The 23,458-nt window shown below is 36.6% G+C and overlaps 1 protein-coding gene across 4 annotated transcripts; it reads left to right on the forward strand.

Annotated features, from left to right (window-relative positions):
- Positions 1–1,616: 1,616 nt before the first annotated feature.
- On the forward strand, positions 1,617–13,875 carry LOC125229895. Of its 4 annotated transcripts, XR_007177460.1 has the most exons (4): positions 1,617–2,164; positions 8,699–8,833; positions 8,992–9,082; positions 13,777–13,875. XR_007177460.1 is itself a non-coding variant. In XM_048134833.1 (2 exons), exons 1-2 carry the CDS (start codon positions 1,883–1,885, stop codon positions 13,801–13,803), a joined length of 309 nt encoding a protein of 102 aa, XP_047990790.1. In that variant the 5' UTR covers positions 1,617–1,882; the 3' UTR covers positions 13,804–13,868. The 4 variants fall into 4 exon arrangements, 1 of the variants encoding a protein (XP_047990790.1); XR_007177459.1 differs by lacking the exon at positions 8,992–9,082 and having other exon boundaries at positions 13,777–13,868; XR_007177458.1 differs by lacking the exon at positions 13,777–13,875 and having other exon boundaries at positions 8,992–9,041.
- The last annotated feature ends 9,583 nt before the right edge of the window (positions 13,876–23,458 follow it).

Here is a 23,458-nt window from a genome sequence, read left to right on the forward strand (position 1 = left end):
CATATCATTACAAAGATATGAATTGCGTAATTTTACACGAATTTAATCTCTCATGGCCTGACAATACGAACCAAGGCATGCGTTCTCCTGAATGGCACAGTATATAGACTTTTTTGTCGATGGGTATGGCCGCCATGTTTGGTTTATGACACTTAGACGGGGATTTTGTCGTACCAAAGAGTAAATTGCAAGTTTTTTCGGCACAACTTGGTTCCTCTACTCGTCGCAAGAAGGCGTTGGCATTATTAAAATAAACAAGAATGACGTGCATTTGCGTCGGTGTAGACCCATCATGAAAACGTAGATATGATAATTTTATATTTAAAAAAAAGCTAACGTGACATAAATTTGACAAATGTCTAAAAGAAATATTGGCAGGGTGCAAAGCGGGTGGAGGGGGTAGCTAAAACGATCACAGCGCTCACTACGGCCAAAATTGACATCTTAGTCGCTGACTTGCGCTGTCAAATCCATATTGCAGTAAACATTTTCATGTCGTTTTTGAGATAAATTTAATACGGGCCCAGTAAAATTTGTTATGGCGAATTGTAATAACTTCAAGAAAAGTAGCGACTAAATTCTAGCTATTTCCAAGACCGTGGTGGAAACGAAACCACCGTTTAAGTGAATAGTTGCCGTAAGAAGAAAAGTGTCGTCCAATCTCTGAAGTTTTACTTAAAGTGCGTAATCATTTGATACAAGTATTGAATTGAATTTACGGTGAATTTATAGTGCAAATTTTATTGGAGGTAGAAAAGCCGACGTGGAAGCCAATCCCAGTTATGTTCGGAAATAATTTTATTTGTTTCCTCATCTGTGCTCCTGTTTACAAATCGAAACGGATTGATGAAAATGCGTAAATATCGAGGTTTCAATGGGAAGAAGGAGCACGAGAACAATAGAAGCAGAAGCAGTCCATCCACTGAAGGCTTATCACATTTTAAATAAAATTCCTGAGAACTTATTTCATCGCATTCATGATTGTATTTGATGTGATATCTGGTAAACCTCCAATATTTTAAGTAAATGAAACAAGTTTATGTAATGTATATTATAATTTAACGTTATTATAGCTAGTTTGTTTTTATTTTACAATAAACCCTGTACCCTGCAATGATACTTATAATACCTATAGTTAGCCTATGAAAATGACAGGATAGCAGTGAACTGATCAACTATTTCAAAAGCCAATGATTTATTTATACTTTATTGCACATAGGTACAAATGGTGTAAAAAAGTCTTCAATCTCTAGAAAATGCCCAGCTAGCACCAATTTCTTGTCTTTATTCATCGTCTTAGGTTGGAAAATGATTTCGTGAGCGATGGCACGAAACCCCGTTTTAGTCACCAGTTTGTTAATTTCTCACTGAAAACAACAATTTTAATGTTATTGGCGATAATGTTGTAACCACCGTCGTCCAAAATTGTCTAATATAGTAAAATAACACAAGATTTCATTAATTTTTTCACAATTTTTACTTACTTCTCGCTTAACAGCGGCGACAATATTGTCCATAATGGTCACCTGTCACGTGGCGTGTCGTCGCGCACGGTCCCAATAGTATCTTCTGTGTAATATCTTCTTCCGTGCACGTGTGATTTATTGTTAAGTCAATTTAAATATCACTCTAAGTAAGAACTGTTAGACAAAACACTCGTAGCATAATTGTATATTTCAATATATCACAGCCATACATTTTTATATTCTTTCAGGTGATTCAGCTTACCCACAGAGGCAAACACTACTGATGGATGCACTGACTTTTGGATGCACCTGTAGGATCTCCAGAAGCTCGTTATACCGCTTTACAAGTTCGAGCCCGCAACTGTATAGAGCGGTGTTTTGGGCGACTAAAAATCAGTTGGTAGTGTTTGTCGTCAATGGAGAAACTGCACTACAAGCCAGCAGCGGCAGCTAAGATCGTTAAAACGTGTTGTGTGCTTGACAATATAGCTAACAAAGCGAATTGTGAACTGCCTCCGCTGAACCGACACGAAGAAAAGGAGCAGCAGCAGGAGCAGAGATTAGCGGCGGAGTTTGACGCCCGTCAGCAGAATGCTGATATTTATTTGGCAATGGCTCCTGACAGGTGTTGGCTAAACAAAGAGCTGCAGCTGGGTCGCGCTGCTCGTCAAGCGCTTGTCCGGCAGTTAGCAAATTATGTAAGTAGTTATGGTAGGTCTATTTCAGTTTATAGTTAAGGTGAGCCAAAAAAGCTATATTTTAAGTTCACATCTTAACCATTAGTATAATTATCATTAATTTCATTACAGAACCCATTTTTTCCTAACTTTTGTGTCGTCATGGGAGTGTCGTAAATTAGGTTTCGGGGCTGCTGATTTCAAAATTAATGTTCAATTTGGAATCTGACATTTGACACAAATTCGTCATGGGTATTGCTATATTATATTAGTATAATCAAGAACCATTTAATACTGGACTGACATAGCCCATACAAAAAAGCGTACCCCTAAAAAAAGCTCAATTTTTGGTTCAAAACTAGATGACATTGTTTTGCAACCCGGGAGTTGAAAAAAACATAATTTCACCTATATTTTTACTTGTTTTTAGGGTTCCGTAGTCAACTAGGAACCCTTATAGTTTCGCCATGTCTTTCTGTCCGTCCGTCCGTCCGTCCGCGGATAATCTTAGTAACCGTTAGCACTAGAAAGCTGAAATTTGGTACCAATATGTATATCAATCACGCCAGCAAAGTGCAAAAATAAAAATTGGAAAAAAATATTTTATTAGTTTGCCCCCCTAGATGTAAAGTGGGGTTTGATATTTTTTTTCATTCCAACCCTAACGTGTGATATATTGTTGGGCAGGTATTTAAAAATGAATAAGGGTTTACTAAGATCATTTTTTGATAATGTTAATATTTTCGGAAATAATCGCTCCTAAAGGAAAAAAATGTGCGTCCCCTCTAACTTTTGAACCATAAGTTTAAAAAATATGAAAAAAATCACAAAAGTAGAACTTTATAAGGACTTTCTAGGAAAATTATTTTGAACTTGATAGGTTCAGTAGTTTTTGAGAAAAATACGGAAAACTACGGAACCCTACACTGAGCGTGGCCCGACACGCTCTTGGCCGGTTTTTCCATTTAAATCCTTCCGACATCCGATATCGGATCGGATAAAAACGGACTAAGACAATAGATACTGTATCCCATCAAAAACAAAACTTGTAAAAACACCAAGTCTTCGCAACTCAGTTTGTTCGCGCCCTTTTCATTCATTATCATTCATATCGTCCATCCCGTTCGCTCTTCCTTTTGATAGGTTCAACCTCATTTTTATTTGTCGTGTCACCCGCCTTTTTGCCGACCTTCTTAAAAACTATAAGAAAATACGTCAATCTGCTAAACTAAAAGACATTCGATGTCAATGTGAAAAAATATCCGCAACGACGAATAAAGTTATAATTATTAATTAAATAAATAACGATTCGCGAGTGTACACAAGAAAGAGTGAACCAAGTAAATATTCGAAAGGGTGGCCGCCCGCTGAACTGTCGAGAAAACAACAGCAGTAAGTTCGGCACGCATCAATTACCATAATTTTATTTTTCCGTTTTATTTTATTTTATATTACAATAGTTCGTCAGGAACTACGTAATCGCTGGTCCTTCAACACAGTTCTTCTGGCGTAAAAAAGAGTTGAGATCCCTGTAATACCAAGTCGGTTAATTTATTCAGTCCCTAATACTTAAAGGACCTTCTGCCATAAATTATTACGTAGTTTACTAATAGCTATACTTTCGTATTTTGCATTTCTCATGATGCGTCGAATAGCATTCAAATGTATAAGATGAAAACTCGACTCGACGCCGCTCGATTCCGCATATGTGGAAGCCAGGCTTTATGGAAAAAGTAGGTTTTTGTGACAACTACCAATAAGATTTTGCCAGGGAGACTAGAGATAAGGAGGAAAGTCTGTCGAAGTAGAACAGTCGCAAAAATGACCGGCTGAGCCTTTATAATTGCAGTTACAAATATCTCCGCTTGGAGCGCATGTCTCGCTCAATGATCAGCGATGTGAGATGACATTAGACGTTCTTTTCTCTAGGCTAATTTCGTCAGACTGAGCAAGTCAAGACGTAGTCCCGTGGTAGTGCGCTGGCTTCGTACGCAGATGTTCTCGGGTTCAATTCTGACAGCGATCTTTCTGTTTTTTTTTTTTTTTTATACATTTATTTTCTTTTTGTGTATTTTATTTGTGTTTATTTATTGTTTTATTCATACAAATGTTAACTTAAGCCCTTTTACATTGTTTGCCCCATCTTAGGATTCTTCAGTAATGTTGTAAGTCTTGCAAATGAAATTTAAAAAAGTTGTAACAAAACAAAAAAATATTTTTGGACATTAAAAAAATAAAATAATTCAAGAAAAATATTAGTAGAAAAAAATAATAAAGGTCTCACCAGGATTTGAACCCGGGACCCCTTGCTCCGTAGGCGGGGTCACTCACTACCGAGAAGGCAAAGAGATTGTCAAACCCTTATGCACCTGCGATTGCAGCGCCACCTATCTTTCTTTTATATGTGCACTTCTGATACTTAAAGAGGTTGCTCCTTTATTTCTATTCTTCATGGATTTTGCACATTCAAAAATCTTTAAATAATACTCAACTCGTTTCGGTCGCACTCGTACAAATATAGGATTGGTGCGAGCGAGACGGAGATTGATTGTCAACATGATATCTATCATAATCATAAACACTATTCGAAATGGCCTCATTTAAAATATAAATTTGAAATATATTGAAAGTAATATTACTAATCATTGACGTCACGCTCAAAATGAAAGCGATAGAAAATTTGACAGTATGGTACTCTTTTGGATGACTGTCATAATTCAAAATAAGAACGATGCCGATGGCTTGCGTTGTAAACAGGGACTGAAACATGACACGGGCCCCTAGCGTCATCTATATACTTTTTACTGTATCATTTGTAATGCCGTTGAACTACCGCGTGCGTATTTTTAGGGTTCCGTAGTCAACTAGGAACCCTTATAGTTTCGCCATGTCTGTCTGTCCGTCCGTCCGTCCGTCCGTCCGTCCGTCCGTCCGTCCGTCCGTCCGTCCGTCCGTCCGTCCGCGGATAATCTCAGTAACCGTTAGCACTAGAAAGCTGAAATTTGGTACCAATATGTATATCAATCACGCCAACAAAGTGCAAAAATAAAAAATGGAAAAAAATGTTTTATTAGGGTACCCCCCTACATGTAAAGTGGGGGCTGATATTTTTTTCATTCCAACCCCAACGTGTGATATATTGTTGGATAGGTATTAAAAAATGAATAAGGGTTTACTAAGATCGCTTTTTGATAATATTAATATTTTCGTAAATAATCGCTCCTAAAGGAAAAACATGTGCGTCCCCCCCCCTCTAACTTTTGAACCATATGTTTAAAAAATATGAAAAAAATGACAAAAGTAGAACTTTATAAATACTTTCTAGGAAAATTGTTTTGAACTTGATAGGTTCAGTAGATTTTGAGAAAAATACAGAAAACTACGGAACCCTGACTTGCCCACTGAGCGTGGCCCGACACGCTCTTGGCCGGTTTTTTTTAACACGTTCACTGCGAAACAGGTCATTCTGATCCTGTTCTGGACTTCCCCCTGGTGCGGCGACAGAAATGCGCAACTTTACCCTGGTGCGAAGCCCATATCATTGTTATATTTTATTATTTTTATATAGTCAAGTATACGTTTATATTTATCATTTTACACTCTATTTGACAGCATATAAATTAATAAACAGGTCACATATGTCCTGTTCGCACCAGTCTTAGACTTTTGTTATTCAGTGCGGAACAGGGCCTTTAATGACCTGTTACGCACGACCTTGTATAGCACTGGAGCAAAGTGCAAAATGCATTAGTGTTGTTACCATATTATCAATCCACACGTTATTTTGTGGTGAAAAAATGTGTTTCGATTGTTTTAAATGAAATTCGTTAAATACAATATAACGCTTTTATACGCAAAACGCTTACAATTTTGCTAAATATTATTACGTAAAAATATATTGTAAAAAGTTCAAATTGCTTGATGCAAAATATTTACTAAAATTTCTAAAAATCGTTTTTTAAATAATGTTAAGAGCAACGTTAAAAGTTTTGGTTGTATATAAAAATCTGGTTACATTAAAGGTAAAGAAAGTAAGAATTGGATCGATATATTAGTTCGTTTATTTTCCTCATCACTACTAAATCATCGACATTTTTACCTGTGCCCGTTCTGGCTGTGCGGCACAAGTCAATTTTGACCTGTTAATTAATTCGTCTATAAAATCTAAACGAACAGTCATCAACTTCGGCGAAGACAGTATTGTGTAGATTAGTTATTAGACTAAATATTGTTTCAATAAAATTTAATAAATGTGTATCTGGTAAAGGTATTTTAGGTAAAATATGAAACCCTCCTTACAAGCTGTAATTGACTTGTACCGCACAGAGAGAAAGCTCAATACAGGACTCTCATGGGTTGTAACGCACTGAGAGCGAGTTCACAAAATCCGGCTCCGCAGTGAACGTGTTAAATAACGACATTTTTATTCAAATGACACTCTTAGTGACATCTAGCGACATAGATTGACGGCTGCCAGCTGGGGTACGGTATTTAGTATGGACTCTGCTGGTCCTGTATTAAATGGTTCTTGGTATAATATAAAATACCCCATAATGGACGGTGATACCATTATGGACAAATCCTTAAAAATAATAATTTGAAATTAGTTCCTAAAAATTGACGGCATTGTACCATAAACAAGAGTAATAGAGCTGCTTAATTTTGACGTTTCATTTAATTCGGTTATTTCTGAAGGATTTGGCGGCTAGATAAAAGTCATCAGTTTACTGAAAAAAATATTAGTAAAAATTCTCATTAAATAAGGTTGCTAAGAGAGTAGAGTTCGTGCATAAATTAATAAAAAAAATAATACTCGGTGTAAACTTGAATGAGTTTTACTTACTGTATTAACCATGAGATAAGGTATAAAACATACTAGTTTGTTACTCCAAAGATATAAAGAAATTGTGTTATTTTGCGAGTGTCCATAACTGGACCCGGAAAACTGCGTACCTCCGTTCCGTGGACAAGGAACAATTTACAAAAACCAAAATTTACAAGAAACAATCCTATGTTAAAATAACCCAAACTAATTTTATTTGGGGTATATAAAATTGTCTCATTGAGTATTAGTTTGCTTTAAATGTAAATTTTTAAACTTATTTCACCGTTCATAATGGGGGATCCATTACTGGAGAACTGCCGTCCATGATTGGAGAAAAAGCACCTTGCTTTAATTTGTTAATTATGAAGAAACCAATAGGAGTATCTATTCTGCAATGCGCTGGAAATGTAAAAGAAAGATAAGACATTCAAGTTTTAACACGTTTAGCGGTAGAATTTTTACATGTTTCAGTGAAATATCGAAAATAGGCAAAATTTCATCTTAAACTGTCCATGATTGGGCCCGTTACCTTATAGTCGTTGGATAAGTTCGGTTCGGTACAAAACTTTTTTCTCTACACTTAAATAGGTTTGTAAAAAAGTTTTCGAATAAAAGTGACGTTATTCTAAAACAAATTTAAAAAAACCGGTCAAGTGCGAGTCGGAATCGCCCACCGAGGGTTCCGTACAAACTTTCAAACTCCCCAGTTAAAATAATCTCACGTTTTCACATACCTCTAACGACTTGACTAGAAGACAAAAGTATAGGTACTAATGAGCATTATTGTGTATAGCGCCATCACTCGGTGAATTCGCTAACTAATTTGCGCGACCATATTAGTATGTTGGTTTTTCAGGGATTATTCTTTATAATGTTAACCGATTTAAACAATTTTTACTTTATTGGAAAGAATTTGATTTACGTAACATCTCGTATTAATTTGAAGTACTATATACATCCGCAAAGGTGGGTAAATTAAAAGTAAAAATCTGAAAAGTTTTTTGTGAATTAAAAAAAAGGTTTTCAAGATACAAACACGATTATATTTTTCCTGTAATATTTAGCATAAAACAAATGTTTCCTAAAATTTTCATAATTTTTCGTTGGTAAACTTCGGAGATAAGGGGGGGAACGGTATTTTTTTTTACATTTTCCTTCAAAATTCTTTTTTTTTCCACAACAAAAATTTTTTAAAAAATAGTTTATTTACGTTCAATTTGAGCTCTTTCTAACGATACCCCACTTGACCTAGTAACTTGAAATTTACAGTTTGCCCCCCTTTCATTTTGGCCATGTTCTACAATTAAAATTAATAAATTAAAAAAAATTATATGTTCTATTTGTAGAGGTTCACAATGTTCACAACTATTCCAAATTTCAAGTTGATAGCATTAGTAGTTCTCGAGATATTTAGGAATGTGACAGACGGACAGACAGACGGACAGAGTCGCACCATAAGGGTTCCTGTTGTACCTTTTTGGTACGGAACCCTAAAAATGATATTGCGCTACCTCTTTCTTAATTTGCCCCTTCTATTCGGGCCCCGTAACGCCTAGGGTTCTGTTGCCTACGTATTGACTTATTGAGGTGGCGTTCTTTTGTGACATGTCGAAACCTGCGCTGTTCTGATGTTGGAATCCATGAAGAGTTGAGGGATTTTTTAGCAACTCAAGCATTTTCTCTTGTAAATTAACACTAATTAACTTGTAAATTTATTTTTTATGTTACAGTGATTCTTCATCGGACCAAGGCCGATTTGTCCAGGACCAATTTTCGGATCTCCTGGGCTTCCTGGAACAAGGACTAGTGATTGTTTCGAGGAGCTGTCATGGTGTTGGCTCTTGATATTTTATCGTGAAACGCAGGTATCCTTTCAATTGCTAGTTTTTCAATTCCACATTCGACGTTCAAATACAACTTTGCCCCCTTGTATAACAAATAACTATTACTGCCAAGTGCCAAGCCCTTTGCACACGCCAATGGTTGGAAACTTCTGATTTATTCGTGATCATTATTATTGCAGATTTAATGATGAAGGCGCGTCGGAACCCAAATGTCAAGAATCGCCGACGTTCACAGAAGCAGCTACAATGAGCGGAGAATCTGAGAGCCAGGTAATAAGTTTAACAAAATTGAAAATATCTGTGTATCTACAATGCCAACAATAGAGGAAAAACGACTTAACCCTTTAATGCACAGCGATGTATATATGCATCATCTATTTTTGACTGTAATGACAGCATGTCAAAATACAAATTTGAATTAATCTTTGTCAAGGTCATGCATTTAACTTTACCGCCGCTCCAAATCTCAAGGAAGGGGTTCTCAATTCGTCTGTATTTTTTTTGGTTTTAGGGTTCCGTACCAAAAAGGTACAAAAGGAACCTTTATGGTCCCACTCTGTCCGTATGTCTGTCTGTCTGTCATATTTCTAAATATCTCGAGAACTAGGTAATTTTGCTATCGATTTGAAATTTGGAACAGGTATGAACATTTTTAACTTCTAATGGCAAACTGTAAATCATGTCAAGCTACTACGTCAAGTGGGGTATCGTATGAAAAAGCTCAAATTGTACATATCAAAACTATTTTTAACCGCCGCCTCAAATCTGTCAAGGAAGGAAGGTTCTAGGGATGGTCAGAGGGCGCTGCGAGTCCTTGTATAGATTACTCATATGAGAGATAATTTCGACCTCAGCATCTGTGACCTGGGTGGCCGAGCGGAAATAGGGTGAGCGTCAGAATGGCGGGTGTATGTCAAGCAATCCTGGTGTGGTATACGTCAGGAGTTAGTGCTAGCAATGTGCCAAATGTGCGCCAAAATTCGAGCAATGTGCTCTTTGAACTTCAGAGATATTTAAGAAATTAATGACACCCGCCATTCTGACGTCAGGTTGGCGGGTGCACTTCCAGTTCTAGCTAATGGCTGCCTACTCAAGGGTGAAAGTACTGCCTAAGGTTAGTGCTCGCAATGTGCTTCCACATGTATAAAACACAAACTAATTCAGAGAGCCGTTGAAGAGTAATATGGGATTGAATAAATATATCTATAAGTATCACTTTTTTGTGAAAAGCGCCTGCATGTTAATGCTGCATTGCAGGCAATGAACATTGCTATTTTATTTCAGCAGGCGTTATAGATATATTTATTCGATCCCATATTACTCTTCAACGGCTCTCTGAATTAGTGTGTGTTTTATACATGTGCAAGAACATTGCGAGCACTAGCCTTAGGCAGTACTTTCACCCTTGAGTAAGCAGCCATTAGCTAGAACTGGAAGTGCACCCGCCAACCTGACGTCAGAATGGCGGGTGTCATTAATTTCTTAAATATCTCTGGAGTTCAAAGAGCACATTGCTCGAATTTTGGCGCACATTTGGCACATTGCTGGCACTAACTCCTGACGTATACCACACCAGGATTGCTTGATGTACACCCGCCATTCTGACGCTCACGAAATAGGCATCTGCCGCGATTGCAGGGTACGTTGGTTCGATTCCAGCCTCAGGCACTGGAGGCCTTGGTCACTTTTTCTTTCATATGTGTAATTTATTTCGGTTTTAAAAACTAATCAGATTTAAAATTCAATTTAACCACCCTTGCGGATTTTATCGAACAGATCGAACTACAAATGAATACGAGATTATAATTATGTAAAAAAAATCTCTTCTAAATTAAGATTAAACTATGCAAATGAGTTAACATTAAGAAATAATTATCCCTGAAAAACTAACATACTAAACAGGTCGCGCAAATTAGTTAGCGAATTCACCGATACCTATAGGTAATTATAGTCAAATCTTTAAAGTTATAGGTACATATATGAGATACATGAGATTATTTTAACTTTTGTAAGTTTGTACGGATACTACTCAGTGGGCCAGTCCGACTCGCACTTGACCGGTTTCTTTATGTTGTCGATTTCTCCGTTGTTACAGGACCGATTTCATTTTTTTTTTGATTGAATGTATATAAGTTATGTATACAGATTTGAGATTAGTCCTATTTTTATCAAAACCCAGTTCTGATGATGGGATCCTGGAGAAATCAAGGCAACTCCTCGAATCTTGAAGGCATACATGTGGTGATTTTTGTGTTTTTATAAGAACAGCATGCATATACGTACGGAACAGTGACATTTGGTGCAGTGGAACTGCTGATGATGGTCAGAACGGAACTCCTCAAGTCTGAAAGGCACACTCATAGTGACTTTGGTATTTTTATAAGAACAGCATGCATTTATGTTCAGAACAGTGGAACTCAGTGCAATGGAACTGATGATGATGGAAATGGATCAGAATGGAACTCCTCAAATCTGCACGGCACACTTACAATGAATTTGGTATTTATATGAGAATAGCTTTAATTTAAGTACATTCATAACAGTGACATTTGGTGCAGTGGAACTGCTGATGATGGTCATAAAGGAACTCCTCAAATCTGGACGACACACTTATAGTGACTTAATTTAGTATTATTATAAGAACAGTATGCATTTACGTTCAGAACAGTGGTCGCGTTAGAGCTCGCGGGTTCGAACCCCGGATCGCACTAATGAGGTTTTTGGAATTTATGTGCGAAATGTCATTTGATATTTGCCAGTAGCTTTTCGCTGAAGGACAGCATCGTGAGGAAACCGGGTAATCCTAATAAAGCCCTAATTACCCATCGGGTTGGAAGGTCAGATGGAAGTCGCTTTCGTTAAACTAGTGCCTACGCCAAATCTTGGGATTGATTGTCAAAGCAGACCCCAGGCTCCCAAAGACCATAACTTTAATTTATTCAGGTATACATATATTGGTTTTTGTGTTATTATAAGAACAGCATGCGTTTACGTACGGTCGACTACAAAGAGATGTATACACTTTTTCAGCTTCTTGCATCGTAATAAGGTGAGAAATGGATACATCTCTTTGTAGTCGATCGTACCGAACAGTGACATTTAGTGCAGTGGAACTGCTGATGATGATCAGAACGGAACTACTCAAATTTGAACGAGACACTTATTATGACTTTGGTTTTAGGATTCCGTACCTCAAAAAGGAAAAACGGAACCCTCATAGGATCACTCGTGCGCCTGTCTGTCCGTCTGTCACAGCCTATTTTCTCCAAAATTACTTGAGTTTGGGGTTGGTGCAGTGGAACTGCTTATGATGATCAGAACGAAACTTCTCAAAGACGACACAAAAGGATCTTTGTTTGCTAAGCATATTGAGTTTTTAACTCAAATTTTGTCAAACTCGATTTCTTATAGGTAGTCGGATATTGGATTCATGACGAATTGAGGGAACTCCTTAAACCTTAACGGTAGGTATACGTTATTGATGTATTCATTTGTATTTCCATCAAATAACCAGACATTGAAAGCAGTTTTAAAAAATACACATTTCTACACAACATGGAACTTGACTGTACTTAAAATAAATTATTTAATACCATGCACGAAATAAAGCATCAGATAAATATAAGGAAAACATGGATAGAAGTTATTTTTAAATACAAATTCTATTTAATTCGTCAGGTAGAAATATATAAAGTAAATGAGTTGAACGTGACGTCACTCAATTCGATTTCATATTAGCAAAACGTTAAAATTCGTTTTGACAGTTCTTAAAGGGAAGCTGATTTGACTAGGAGGCAAGTAGCCTATTCAACATTCGTAAGTACCTTTCACCAGAACTCCAAAAGCGGCGGTTTTTTAGGGTTCCGTACCAAAAAGGTACAAAAGGAACCTTTATGGTGCCGTTCCGTCCGTCTTGTGTGTCCGTCCGTCTGTCACATAACTTAATATCTCGAGAACTACTTATATTACGGCTTTTTAACCGGAGCTACAGTCCGGTCTGGGAGAAAGCGAAAGCGCAACTTGGCATGTATTAAGTGCAAAATAGCAATAGAGTGCGATGAAAAAACATTTTTCACCACACCAACTGTTAAAGGCTTACTTTGCTATTCGAAAACAGATAGCAAAATTGCATTTTATCCACAAGAGTGCAAAGTAATTTCATACAAATTTTAACTTGATGTCTTAAGCAGGCTGGTAGAATTTACCTACAAATGATGATTTTGAATCATAAATAATGAATAAATTAATGGATTTGATTTTATTTGATGTTTTATAGTTAGTATTTTGTTCGTGTTGGTGTGGTGAAAAATTTTGTGTTTCACTCGGTGGCAAAGTTTGTTTAACCTTCGTGCCTTGAAACCCTCGCAACGCTCAAGATTCCATTTTTTGAACCACTCGCTACGCTCGCGGTTCAATATTGGAATCTTTCGCTTGCTCGGGTATCAATATTGGCACGTGCGGTTAAACAACAACTTTGCCCCCTTGTAAAACAAATAACTATTCCCCCTCACTAGCTCGGAAACACGTGTTTTGTCCTTTAATACCAGCGGGTAAAAACGCATTTTATCCACTAGTGGGTAAAGTAATTTGACCTTGAATAAAGTCAAATTAACTGCTTTAAAATTGATAAATGTAGGTGAATCTAGTAATAAAGATGATTTACCACCTGTGGAACTACTGGAAGCAGTGATAAACGCATTTTTTGCGTTGTAGTTTCCTCGCTATAGTGAGGGGAAAAGTTTTGTGTTACACTCGGGTGCAAATGTATTTTACTTCTCGTGTTTTAAAACACGCAAGTTTAGAGTTCTATTCTCGAACCACTCACTTCGCTCGTGGTTCAACTATAGAATCCTTTCACTTGCTCATTTTTCAATTCCACACTCGGCGTTAAAATACAACTTTGCCCCCTAGCATAACAAATAACTGTTAATTAATGTTCATTGACTATATCACCATTATTACAGGAATGCGGAGCACCTTGCTACTACTAAAATGGAGAACCCGGACCTGTTAGCGACATGGAACTGACCAGGACCGTCGTGGGCTCCTCATGTGCCACCCCGGATACCTTTTCTGATTGTGGTGTTTACAGTACAGTAGTGTACATATTCATGAAAAAAAAATTGTAGGTACTTTTTTTACATTTTTAAAAAACGCACTCTGCATGGTTTTGGAGTTTCGACTTCGTGCTAGATAAAAACCCCCAGGCAAGAGCAAACAATTTTTTTTCCTAGCCTATATTTGTAACCCACTGCAAAGGCCTCTCTTTTCTTCCGCCACCCATCACGTTTTGCCGCCTGCTTCGGCTAGCCGCAGCAAAATACGTCGAGGTCATCTCGCCTCGTTTTTTTTGGTCTACCTCTGCCCCGACTAGTCGGGTGGTGTCCAGTTAGCAAACTATACACCCTGTTTCTATTTTAAATTATATGTGTTGTATTCTTTTCTTGTACAATAAAGTGTTTACTTACTTACTTTTTTGAATTCCGTTAACTTTAAGGGAAGGTTCTTTAGATTAAATACGATTAATTTCTCAAAAAAGCTAGCGTCTTGACTGTTACGTTTACCGAGTTTGAAAAAATAATAGTTATTTGTTTTACAAGGGGGCAAAGTAGTTGTTTAACTGGACGTGCCAATATTGATACCTGAGCAAGGGAAAGATTTCAATATTGAACCGCGAGCGTAGCGAGTGGTTCAAAAAGTGGAATCTTGAGCGTTGCGAGGGTATCGAGGCACGAAGGTAAAAGGAACTTTGCCATCGACTATATATATAGAGCAGCGAAGTGGTCCAATGATAGCAACCTTCCCCTAATAACTCTTTCATTAGATTTTTATAATATTAGGTAAAAGACATGGAGACAGCCAATTTTTGGCTTCACTTTTTAACGTGCTAATTCTATAGAGCCAGGTTTCTGGGCTCTCTGGTGATTCTGTGTTTTAAACACATCTTTAGAATAAAAGCTTTACCTTATGTCAAAAAAGTATTTTATTTGAATAAAGGTATTTTGAAGATACCTATTTTGCATTTTGTATTTCAAATACCTTTTTCTAAAACTATTTTGTATTTTTATTTGAAATAGGTAAAAAACCAAAGTATTTGCATTTTGTATTTAAATACATTGCTGGAGAGCATCACTTTGTTTTTCTGTCAATGAAAAGAAGAATATAGTAACTATGTATGAAGTCCATGTAGAGGCACTGCGTTTCAATATTAAGTATCAGTGTGAGATAAGATTTTTCAAAATAATAGTCACGATATTTGTTTAATTTGATAGTCACGTGTATTTAAATTGTAGTAAGTATCTACATTAGTTCAGAGTTTATTGCTGGGCGTGGCCATACTGTAGATAGAGCTCTTTCTTGTACTGTGCCCTTAGGTTCCCCCTTTGTAATAATTGCAGTGGTTCTTCAAATCATACATGCGGTAAATAATGCGGTCGTGGCACGGAATATCTACTAAGTAGCTGAAGAAGAGTTACTGTCAAAGTAAAATGTGTAATCACAGTGCCTATACTGCTATCTCTCGACACAGGCTTAAAACTTTTGAACCACAGTTTTGAAAATTTGACCCATATTCTTAGCTTGATATGAGTTAAAGTGTAAAATACTAATATTGGCGCCATCTAGCCGAGCACCCCCAAAGGTGTAAAGCCATCTAAGCCACCGTACCTTTTTCTTTATAGTTCTGAGTTTGGCCGTTTTCTTCCTATCTGTCTATACGGAGTTATATAATTGTCTTCCCCTGTTGTAAATAGCAATAGTAACAATAGTTGTGGAGTATACAGATGTATGCGACTAAATAAATGTACAAATGTGTTCTGTGACACAAACATTTAAGACATCAAATAAAGTTTAACGAAGCTTGTTCAGTTGTTTTATTGGGCATATTGTATTATATTTACGATCGAATGCAAAAGTATCTCCAAATGTGGTGTTACCATAGGTACAATATTTTGTGTTGTAGAATTAATTTGCCAGTGTAAAATACTAACGCAACAAAGAGTTTGCACATTTTTGTCAATATTTTTGTAGGTAAGTGCGTACTATATTTTGTCAAACAAGTGTGTCAGTAAACAAGAACAAAGAAAACTATATGCATCCTTTTCTTTAGGGTGCTATAAAAATACAACTGTATTTGTATATCGGCAGCAATATTGTGGGCATGGCAATCACATTGAATTTTAAGCGTAGCGAGGGATTTCGATAATAGTAGGTATTGAAATGTTAACGCCCAAGATGTAAATTATTAATTATGTGACAGACATTTAAAGGTATGCAAACTCGTTGCGTTAATATTCTGTACTGACAACAAAGTTCTCGAACAGAAAATTGTCAGTTTGCTCCCTCGTAGAAAAAAAACAAAGTCCCTTTTTGTGTGGGTGAGGTAAAAAACTAATTTCCGCCTTATACAAATCATTATTATTATCATAATACAAATCATTTATTCTTGATAAATATAAACAATACAAACACATATTTAATAGTTGTGTTTGTATGTCATTGAAATGAAAACATTGGCACAAAAAAGATAGGAATTTCAATTGCAGTTTAATGGATTTAACATGTTCAAGCTATTTTGTCAATGTGAATGAGGAGACACACTGACATGTTATCCCGCCGGGCACTGACATTTTAGGCGGCGCCTGTACGTAAGTGTAATAATGGGCATGTCATTGTCGTTCATATGTGTGAGAGAGAGAAAAATATATCTTCTTCTCACTCTCACGTATTAAATTCTTTGTCTGTGCAATGGACTTATAAGGTGGCGCCATCTGTCACAAGCTTCGAGTGTGCCTCCTCATTGAATTTCAATGCAAACCCCTTGTATACTAGTGTCTGTACAGAAAGTGAGGAGTCGTGAGTCGTGGAATGTATTAGACCCCATACATTTCACGACTCTTCACTTTCCGGTCAGACTCTATGAATGGCGGCTCTGTAGGAGAAAAAAAAATTCAATTTAAGTATTTTGTAAAATGTGTGAATGTACTTACGACTTGATCCGTAAGCGTGGTTTAGAAGCAACTTGAGATTGGGTGACGTGTATATACCTCCTATAATTTGTGGCGTTTATTTCATAATGTGTGGAGCTAGCATTATGTGACGTGTAGATGTCGGTTTCACAAAAATAACGCTTGTCAATAAAGCTTCATTGCTGCTAAAATTCGTTTAATAATAGTCTTTATCGACCATCACCAGTGTAACCTCTTTTTGATAGCCGGTAAATGACATGTTTAGTTCCGCTACTCGCCACCGCATCGTGCACAGCGTTTCCATAGACAAAAAGTCTAGCGACCAAATCCACATGTACCAAAAGCTGTCAACGGTAAAAAGGACACATGAATCATGTACCGTTTTGCTTAATGTAAAAAACTATAAGCCCTATTGTACTAAGATAAAGTTGATTTTAGATTCATATTTTTTTTTCAATTAATACGTTTTGGTTGGCTCAAAACCAACTTGCGATCCGATCTCACATGCGACCATTATCCACAGTTGATTTTGAAATGATACCACTTGACAGTTAGATAACGGTTCGAATAGGGCCCCTTATGTTGATAGAATGACGCCCAGTTGTCCGATTTCTGATTACATGAGTACGATGACTGTATAGTACAAATGACAGTAGGAATGCGGTCCCTGAATACCAGAAAAGTGCAGCAAAATAAGTGCCAATAATTCAGGAAACCCGATTCAGAGCAGATTCCTTGATATAATTTTGATACTACCATACCTTGTATAAATAAATAAATTATTTACGACCTATTAATACTTATTAGGTGCAACACTAAGCATAATGGCGAGATAACTCCCGATACCCTCGCGTAATTAACTGAAGGCCCAGGACCATCATCAATAACGTATCAAAACCAATACGAACACATAATACATTGGTCGACTATAGTCATTAGGCACTGGTCCCATCGCGAGCTAGTAAGTTATGAGCATTCTTTTATTTGCACGGGAGCGACTATCTTTTGTTCGTTTTTATAGCCGATAGCTCATAGCTTACTAGCTCGCGGTGGGACCAGTGCCTTAGGTAATGAATCTCGATAGTAAGTTACCCAACTGCTCGTCTATATACTCGCTCAATAGTTCATCATTTCTGAAAAAATAAGTAAGTATTATTAATGAATACAATTGAGATTCTTGGACTAGATTTATGAAGGCCATTAATTGTTTTATATTTTTTTCTTAAAATTAATGCAAATGTGATAAGTGGCAGAAAGAACGTAATCGAGAAAAGTTAGAATGAATTTATATTAAGTATTTTATGGAAAGTAGTCAATTAGAAATACAAATGCGCGTAATAAATGAGCGACCATTATTTTAAATTTTGTATCTCTGAAGGCTGAATTGAGTATGAATAATGCCAATAAAATCGGTCAAGTGCGAATCGACAGCATGTTGAGTAAAAAACCGGCAAAGAGCGTGTCGGGCCACGCTCAGTGTAGGGTTCCGTAGTTTTCCGTATTTTTCTCAAAAACTACTGAACCAATCAAGTTCAAAACAATTTTCCTAGAAAGTCTTTATAAAGTTCTACTTTTGTGATTTTTTTCATATTTTTTTAACATATGGTTCAAAAGTTAGAGGGGGGGGGGACGCACTTTTTTTTCCTTTAGGAGCGATTATTTCCGAAAATATTAATATTATCAAAAAACGATATGAGTAAACCCTTATTAATTTTTAAATACCTATCCAATAATATATCACATGTTGGGGTTGGAATGAAAAAAAATATCAGCCCCCACTTTACATGTAGGGGGGGTACCCTAATAAAACATATTTTTCCATTTTTTATTTTTGAACTTTGTTGACGTGATTGATATACATATTGGTACCAAATTTCAGCTTTCTAGTGCTAACGGTTACTGAGATTATCCGCGGACGGACGGACGGACAGACAGACAGACATGGCGAAACTATAAGGGTTCCTAGTTGACTACGGAACCCTAAAAAAGACTACAAGCACCGGATATTGTAAGAAATTTACAGGTTTAATGAATACCGCATACGAGGTACTACATCCAAAATATGTAGATGGACGTTGGGAATATTATCTCGCTTTGCGGTAGGCCACGACATAACCTGGCGGTCTAGCACAACTTGCGCTCTCGCCCGCGAATCCATACTTGAAGTCGCGTTTGATGTATGGACTCGCGCGCGAGAGTGCAAGTTGTGCTAAGCCGCCAGATGTTATCCAAATCGAGAGTAAAACCCAACCAACCTTCTTCCTTGTTTTCCCTGCAGAAAACCGCAGCCAGTAATGTGCGTGCGGAGTTGCTGAAGTTGCATATCTGCATGCATAGGCTATTGTGACTGCTTACCATCAGGCGGGTCGTATGTTTGTTTACCGCCGAGTTAATATGCATTACAATGCAATAGTTAAAATTAACGTTTTTTTAATAAATACGTCGGTGGTACTTTACAAACACTGACTTAAAATCAAAATACTGATTCAATAACAGGCACTCATATGAGACTTGAAAGTTTTTTTATCATATTGGAGCGTGCACTAAAAGCTTGTGTCAATTAAAATCAAATTTTGTTTTGGTTGAAAAACGAAAAAAACTCGAACTTTACACCAGCAGGCCTAGCCAAAGCGACAGTCGTTGACGCTATGTCGCGATCGAATCGCTGTCGCGCAACTACAGAAGAGGGATAAAGAAACTAGCTAGCTACGAAGCTAGGGTACCCTGGCATGAAACAGTCATTCTAAAAAAATATGTCTGCGGTCTAATTACGTACATGAACATGACCCACATTTATCCATTCAAAATGCATGAAAAGAGTTACGGTAAATAGAAGTGGTCGCAGACATATTTTTATAGCGTGCTCCCAAAAAAAAACCCACCAAAATGTATCTTTGCGATGTTCCGGCTTTGAGAGCCTGGGAATCCGCTTGACAACTAATCTGTAGAATTGACATAACCAATATTGTTCTGATGAATGCTCCAATATGATTCAACTATCGTTTTTACGTCCGGTGCGAGTTCGAATAGACCTAAAAACATGTACAAATTGAATTTTAAAGTTATAACAGCTGTGTGAAATGGGGTCAAAAATGTTGATATGTTCTAAAACGGCATGTGGTACAGAGAGCTGTGAAATTGCATGGAGAAATTATGAATGAATTCATTGATAAATTTACCATGCATATTTGCAGCTCATTGTACATCCTGTAACATTATCCGGACACCCAAAACTCCACTCTGCTAGTACCTTTCAATGGCGGCAGAAAATTTTCGCCCATTTTAGTCACAGGAAAAGTTGCGGACGATGTGTCCAGACCATAAAGTTAGTAATGGCCGATAAAATTAATGCCACTTTTTTAATAACTTTTATAACAGCCTGATTTTCGTCCGCTATTTCACGGAGCAAATTGTCCGTTTTGTTATGAATTTCGTAAGCATTTTAGAGATTTACACAATGATTTATTTGAAAGGCTGGCTTGTCAGTTTTTACAAGGTTGGCAACATACTTACCTGTATACAACCCTTTCGGTGTTACAGGTATCCATGGGCGGCGGTCACTTACCATCAGGCGATCGTTTGTCTCATAAATAAGCGGATCCCAAAACAATTTAACTTTCAATAGTTGCCGGTAGAAAACAAAGTTGGAACCTACATCCAAATAAAAACTTGTAAGATTTTGCATTTTTTTTTCTACAACATGTTTTAAGGCTATCTGTCAAACAAAGTCTCAACCATTGTGTCATTGTTTATGTGAGGAGTGTCTTTTCAAAAGGGCTTATTTCCATTTTTTCTTTTTTTTAAACTATGAATGCAGTTTTTTTTAGTATAGAAAATTACGTGTTGTTTTGAGATTAAAGCTCGAAAAGTCTCGCCCTGATCTTTAAAAAAAAGAGTAACATCAAAGTTTAGAACACATTTTGAAAAATGTGTAATGATTATTTATGTGGATAAACCAATGTATGTAGTACGACAACATTGATATCAACTAACTTAATACAAAATCCAAAAATTAAATAAAACTATTTTAAAATAATAACGTTTACGCTACGAGGCCACAACAAAAGGGCTTAATTCCCAAAAGTTCGCATCAAAAGTGCTTAATTCTCAAAAACATATGGTAATTAAATATTTATTTAGGTACACATGTTACGTTTGATGTAATTATAGCATTAACGTCAACTTACAATATTACAATTTTGCAAATTAAATATTAATTTCAAAATCAATACCGTGGAATTATGTTTTTCTCGATTTCCCAAAAAAAGTTCAAAGTGGAAATAAGCCCTTTTGAAAAGACACTCCTCATGTGTAAGGATATAACGACGTCGTGTATTATGTGAGGGATGAGCTCGGCGCAGTGAATGTTTGGGACGTGCTTCGCCTAGTTATATCGTAATCCTGGGCCCATGGCGTCTCATAGCGTACCGAGTATTCGCTACCATGACGCCATCTTTAAAAAAAAATCTTTTTTCTATATTCAAACTAATCTACTTGACTTAATCACATAATCCTGAAAAAGTAACGAAATACTACTATATTAATATTATGATCAACTTTATACTAAATTAAACGCACTTCATTAAAATGTATAATTTAATTTACATTCAACATAAGCCACCGCTTTTAATAAGGTATTATGACTTCAGATTTTCACTAAAATCTCCTAAAGTGATTTTTTTCCATTGGGTCATTGATGTGTTTTTGCCTAATAATGATAACTTTTATAATTGCATTTTAAGAACCATACTAGTTTACTGTAGGTAGTCAATAATAACCATTATTTTTGTTAAGTATTCACATTTATTATCGAAGAATACCAGGTCACACTTATGCTGGCTGACCGGTACGAAAACCAACGCTACCAACTCCATAAGACCGGTCTAAGAATGTGACCAAATATTCTATGGGATTGTATTTTTCCCCGTTCGTTAGGTATACTGTGAAATACACCTCATTTTCCTGGACTTGGTATACTGATCAAAGTGAAATCCTATGACTAATTCTTATGCCTATAGTTATGAGGTCCTACATTTACTACTATAAAGTTTACTGATAACCTAATTATATGGTATCGATTTGTGCTTAGAGATTTTTACGCAATATTTGTGACCAAAAGCGTTCTCTTTATCACTTTTCACATTAATTTTACAAACCGACTCTTCAGCGAGACGGGTATCCTTACCTAAAATTCCCTCCTCTTTTATTAACTCTAGTTCCAGTCTTCTCTTAAACATCTGCAATGACAGGATCTGAAATAAATATCGACCTATCTTAGACGCTTTCTTTAGATTCTTTAGATCCGTTTAATGCACCTCACTTATCTCAGGCCTCGCCTCGCAAAGATCCCGATTCACGCAATACCATTTATCATAATTTCCTATTCTAGCTAAATATACCCGCATCTACAAAGAACATAAAAATTGAGGTAAAGTGTGACAAATTATTATGTCCGCAGCACAAAAAGCCAGGAGGGCAATTACGGCAGAGAATTTGTCAAAATTAAGGGACTTTTTCAAATAAATGGATTCATTTTTAGACACATCATAATAGGAGTCAATTTCATTGTTACTGTAAAAGGCACCAGAATAATGGAATTAATATGTTTTAATTCAATATCTGACTTCTTTGTGTCGGTGTCTGAGAATTCATAATGCTGATGGAGATGGCACCTAAAGAATCATGGCAGGTAAATCATGATGACGCTTGCCTGTTTCTAAGAATAATTTATTTGTTTCAACACCCTAAATATGGTGGCAATGTTAGGTAGTAAAAAATAAGTAGATATTGCAACAAAACTGAAATAATATTATTACCTTTCGGAGACACTGCAGAATGTTACCAAATACCTGCTCTGAAAATTGCTGACTGTATTTTGGCAAGAATTAAATACAGTCCTGAGCGTTCCAAATTATTACAGCAACTTAAAATAATGAAATTGCTTCCGCGTTTACCGCTCCGGAGAGTGAACGCAGCGCGAATCGCATGATAATAATGACTTTTCTTTTTTATTATTTACCTATAATAAAAATACCTTTAACGGTTGCCAAAAAAATATAGTGCGATAAAATGGTTTCTGAATGATTATATTGATTATTGAGATATTGGAATTCAGAATTGATATTGTCTCAAATTAATTTTCGTGCGTTATCCTCACGAGAGCTCGCTCTTTCCGCTAGACCACTAGCTATTATAATTATAACTATAATTGCTTTCGTTCATTTAAAATTTAATTTTAAGCTCTTCTTGCATTTTAATGCTATGAAATTGTTTCCAATAGGTATTACCGCTACTGAAAACACCCTTAGGCTGAAATGCCATCGTCTACCTTTGTTTTAGAAGTGTCCGATCTCCCTCTACGAACTTACACGCCAAAATCCTACACGTATTAACGCGTAAGAGCTGCCCCTGTCAACCGCTAAAATCTATTAAACCCCCAGGCCAGGAAACTTGGGAATAGAAGCGTATGCCCTTTATGATCTACCAAAGCAATATTTGCAATACTTTACCTTTGAATATATGCTCTGGGTCGACCCACTCAAAGCGCATTTTGCACAGACAGTGTGACCTGGGGCTCAATTCGGCATGGCGAATTTGACGTTTCACGTTGACTCTCAAATGATAGTGGATTGGATCACGGGTTGTCGAATACGTGCAGCTGTCATCTGGATTGGTACTA

The sequence above is a fragment of the Leguminivora glycinivorella genome, chromosome 9 (assembly GCF_023078275.1).
Source record: "Leguminivora glycinivorella isolate SPB_JAAS2020 chromosome 9, LegGlyc_1.1, whole genome shotgun sequence".
NCBI lineage: Eukaryota > Metazoa > Arthropoda > Insecta > Lepidoptera > Tortricidae > Leguminivora > Leguminivora glycinivorella.

Bases quoted from the DNA above. Each gene is read 5' to 3' on its own strand.
- LOC125229895 (XM_048134833.1), top strand. From the start codon at position 1,883: ATGGAGAAACTGCACTACAAGCCAGCAGCGGCAGCTAAGATCGTTAAA. The intron at 2,165-13,776 runs GTAAGTAGTTAT...CCATTATTACAG, and splicing joins TCCGGCAGTTAGCAAATTAT to GAATGCGGAGCACCTTGCTA.